Source organism: Nematolebias whitei, chromosome 7 (assembly GCF_014905685.2).
Source record: "Nematolebias whitei isolate Nwh7 chromosome 7, NemWhi1, whole genome shotgun sequence".
Lineage (NCBI taxonomy): Eukaryota > Metazoa > Chordata > Actinopteri > Cyprinodontiformes > Rivulidae > Nematolebias > Nematolebias whitei.
Genome location: NC_056504.1, coordinates 47605040 through 47608330, shown reverse-complemented (window position 1 = coordinate 47608330; position 3291 = coordinate 47605040). Strand labels below are relative to the sequence as shown.

The 3291-nt window shown below is 38.8% G+C and overlaps 2 protein-coding genes across 2 annotated transcripts in view; both read right to left on the bottom strand.

The window, feature by feature from the left end:
• The window catches only part of LOC119412012 (zinc finger protein 2 homolog), a 15467-nt gene extending 13654 nt beyond the window's left edge, over positions 1 to 1813 (bottom strand). The window contains exon 1 of the mRNA XM_037678986.1: positions 1745 to 1813. Coding sequence (XP_037534914.1) covers positions 1745 to 1754 — 10 coding nt within the window. The 5' untranslated portion in view covers positions 1755 to 1813. The remainder of the gene's footprint in view (positions 1 to 1744) is intronic.
• A 746-nt stretch (positions 1814 to 2559) lies between these two features.
• LOC119412878 (F-actin-monooxygenase MICAL3-like) overlaps positions 2560 to 3291 on the bottom strand; it is an 8726-nt gene continuing 7994 nt past the window's right edge. Inside the window, exon 4 of the mRNA XM_037679914.1 lies at positions 2560 to 2596. Within this exon, the coding sequence (XP_037535842.1) occupies positions 2560 to 2596 (37 nt within the window). The remainder of the gene's footprint in view (positions 2597 to 3291) is intronic.

Sequence of the window (3291 nt, the reverse complement as noted above, 5' to 3'; positions counted from 1 at the left end):
AAAAATTGGATTTGTAATTGTTTTACATGCTTTACCCCAGACTTCAATACAGTAAATTAAATGTGGAACAATAATGGCATTATACAATAGAAACATTGCTTTATCATTGAATAACTCTAACTTTGTACATTACTGCAATCGATTTAGCTATTTTAGTTCTTAAGTTTTTTACGTGAGATCTCCATGTTAGTTTTTCATCAATGATGACACCCAGAAATTTCACCTCATTGACTCTATTAATTTCAATTCCATCGACTCTAAAAAATGTAGTTAAGAAAATCTAACAGATCTTTAGAACGTGACGCCACTGTGTCCGCGGCGCGGTGGCTGATGGGATAGGATCACCATCTTTACTGTCTCGGAAAATAAAGCTTTCTCGTTGAATTTTTTTAAATCTGCGTAGGTTAAAACAATTTAGCAATGGTCCGAACTTGTTGCTTTACTGGATGTAATGTCCGGTCACAAGACAGAAAAGAAAAAGATAGAAAACGGACTTTCATTTCATTGTTTTCTCGTCTGGAAACCACGCGAGGGACCAAACAAAAAGAAGACGAATGGCTTGGATGTCAGCAGTGAGACGTCCTGATATAACCTTCTCCAGCGTCCCAAGAAACCTGCTAGTTTGTTCCAGACATTCTGGTGAGGGTCTAAATTGGGTTTGTTGGTGTTGTGCCATACATTTTTGCCATGATTTTGTCCGGGTGTACTCATGTTTAATTCATGTTTAGTTCATAGAAGTGACCTAGTTTAGGTCAGGTTTATATTTTTTTGTATGTATCATAGTCTTTTAGACAGAGTGGACATCTGAGTTATGTGAAATAAACTGCTTAAAGTTTCTAGTGTTGTCACTTTTACATTTGCATGGCAGTCCCCACATACAACAAGGAGAGCACCATGTGAAACAACCAAGACTAATCCACAGAGGAAATGCCTGTCCATGGATGCTGCGTGTTCCAGGAATCCCCTGGTGCAGGACATCTGCATGTTGACAGGTCCATGTGGACCAGGAGGAGTAACGCTGCGGTACTGCAGCTGAGCCACTGGAGGGCCAGAACACACAAAGATTCATATCAGAATGCAACAGCTCAGATTTAAACCTGAAAATGTGTAACTGGAATACAACATAATTATAACTTTAATGCATTATTATGATATGAACTATTATAACTGAACACATGAGAGTAAAAACTGTCTAACGGGAAACAGACGTATCTTCTGTGAAAGTGCATTAAGAATGCTGAGTGCTGAAAGACTTTACTGAACTTTCTCTAAGAATGACTTAACAGGATTCTTAAAGTTCAAACAAACAGAACTGAAGCTAAAATCATTAAAACCACAGCTACAAGCTAAAATCAGCTAAACTGAAAATAGCCAAAGTTTGCTGAATGATTCCTAAAAGCTAAAAGATAAAAATGTTTTTGACTTAAGCTGTTGTTTTTAGATTAAAGTTTGTTAGGCCTCAGATTATTTATTTAGAAGCTGAGGGGAGATCGGACCGATGAATGTGTTAAAACCTGAAATACTCAAACATCTGACCAGAGAAAGAACTGATTTTTTGTTTTGGACCAAGATGAAGTTTCCCTGAAGTGTTTTTTTTTTTTGTTCTTTTTTGTTCTTCTGTTAGCATGCTAAGCTACAAACACAGACAACAGATTTACAAGTTCTTGTTAAGAAGCTAAATCCATCAAGTACCTAGAAACCACAGCTAGCTAACATCGTCTGATGCTGAATGAAACAAACAAACCTGCGCTCATTTTCTCTCCAACTCGACAGTTCCTCTTCGTAATCTGAGATTATTCCTTCAAAAAGACCCAATATTTCTCCACAGCTTCCTCCAGTCTGTTGGACTCGCTCCGTGAATTCAGCGGTGTCTTCGTGCCGTTTTTCACCGGTTGTGGGCAGCGAGACTACGGCAGTGTTGCCAGATAGTCGAGGTTTTCCAGCCCAAAAATCTGTTAAAAACTGCCGCATCACAAAAAAACTGCCCAATCAATAAAGGTATTTGTGTGTGTGAGTGCATATATACCATACCACTTTACTTAAATAATAATAATAATGTCATCACAATGTCTCCATACAATGGCGAAATTAGTCTCTGCACTTAACCCATCCACCACCAGGTGGTGCAGTGGGCAGCTATTGAAAGCGCCCGGGGGACATTTTGGGGATGAGGTGTGCTGCACAAAGACGCCACGTGATGTGCAGTGACTGGGGATCGAACCTGGGGCTTTTGGGTCCCAAGCCGGCTGCCCTGCCTCTACACCATCTCGGCCAAACACCCATATATATATATATATATATAATATGTATAATATGTAACCGGGACCCTGCATACATAGCTTCGTTCCACCTCATGTACCACATGTGATGTGAATGCCAATAAAGACACCATGACCTTACAACCAGTTATGAATCTTAGTGCGCCATGGTAAGAGATAAGATAGAACTTTATTGATCTCGCAGGAAATTATTGTGCCAGAGTTTCAGTACAAAGGAACATGCATAAGAATCACAACATATAAAGACAACAGAGAATATAAAAAATGCCAACAATTAAGTTCAAAACGGGTAGACAGCATCGAACATCTGCAAGGGACTGGCAGGGCATTCATGTAAATAATGTCACCATAGTCAATGGTCAGTAGCAGTAACAAGGTGTTTTCTGCCATTCAGAGTTAAACAAGATCTATTTCTGAAAAAGAAACCCAGTTTTAATTTCTGTTTATCAAGTTTTCGATGTGGTTTAAAAGAGAGATGTGCATCAACTAAAATTCCCAAGTATTTGTATGAATCTACAAACTCAATAGGAACACCATGCATGGATAAGAGGACGAGTTGCTGGCACCGACTTTCTGTTGGAAAACAACATCCCTTTGGTTTCGTCAGCATTTAGCACCAGTTTGAGATGGAATAAGTTGGTCAAGAGCATTACATTAAAATTTAATATATACAAATTTTTTGGAGCCAGATGTTGAGACTAGAAGAACTGATTTTTTTTTAAAGTTTGTGATAAACAAGACATCGAGTACACCAAGGCAAACTTATTGTTGAAAACACCTAATATTCAGTTAAATTCAGTTTTCCTCCTGTGTAGGTTCTCATGTGTTTTAGAGCAGACTGAAGTCTAAAGGGACCTCAGAGACTGCAGAGTTGCACTTTGTTTCCTGTGGATTTTTGTGTGTTTGTTTAAGCTAGACTTGTGGGTTTCTATCCAGTGTGGACTTTCATGTGTGTGTTTAGGGATGACTTCCGACTAAATCTTTGTCCACAAAGCTCACATTCAAAGGGTTT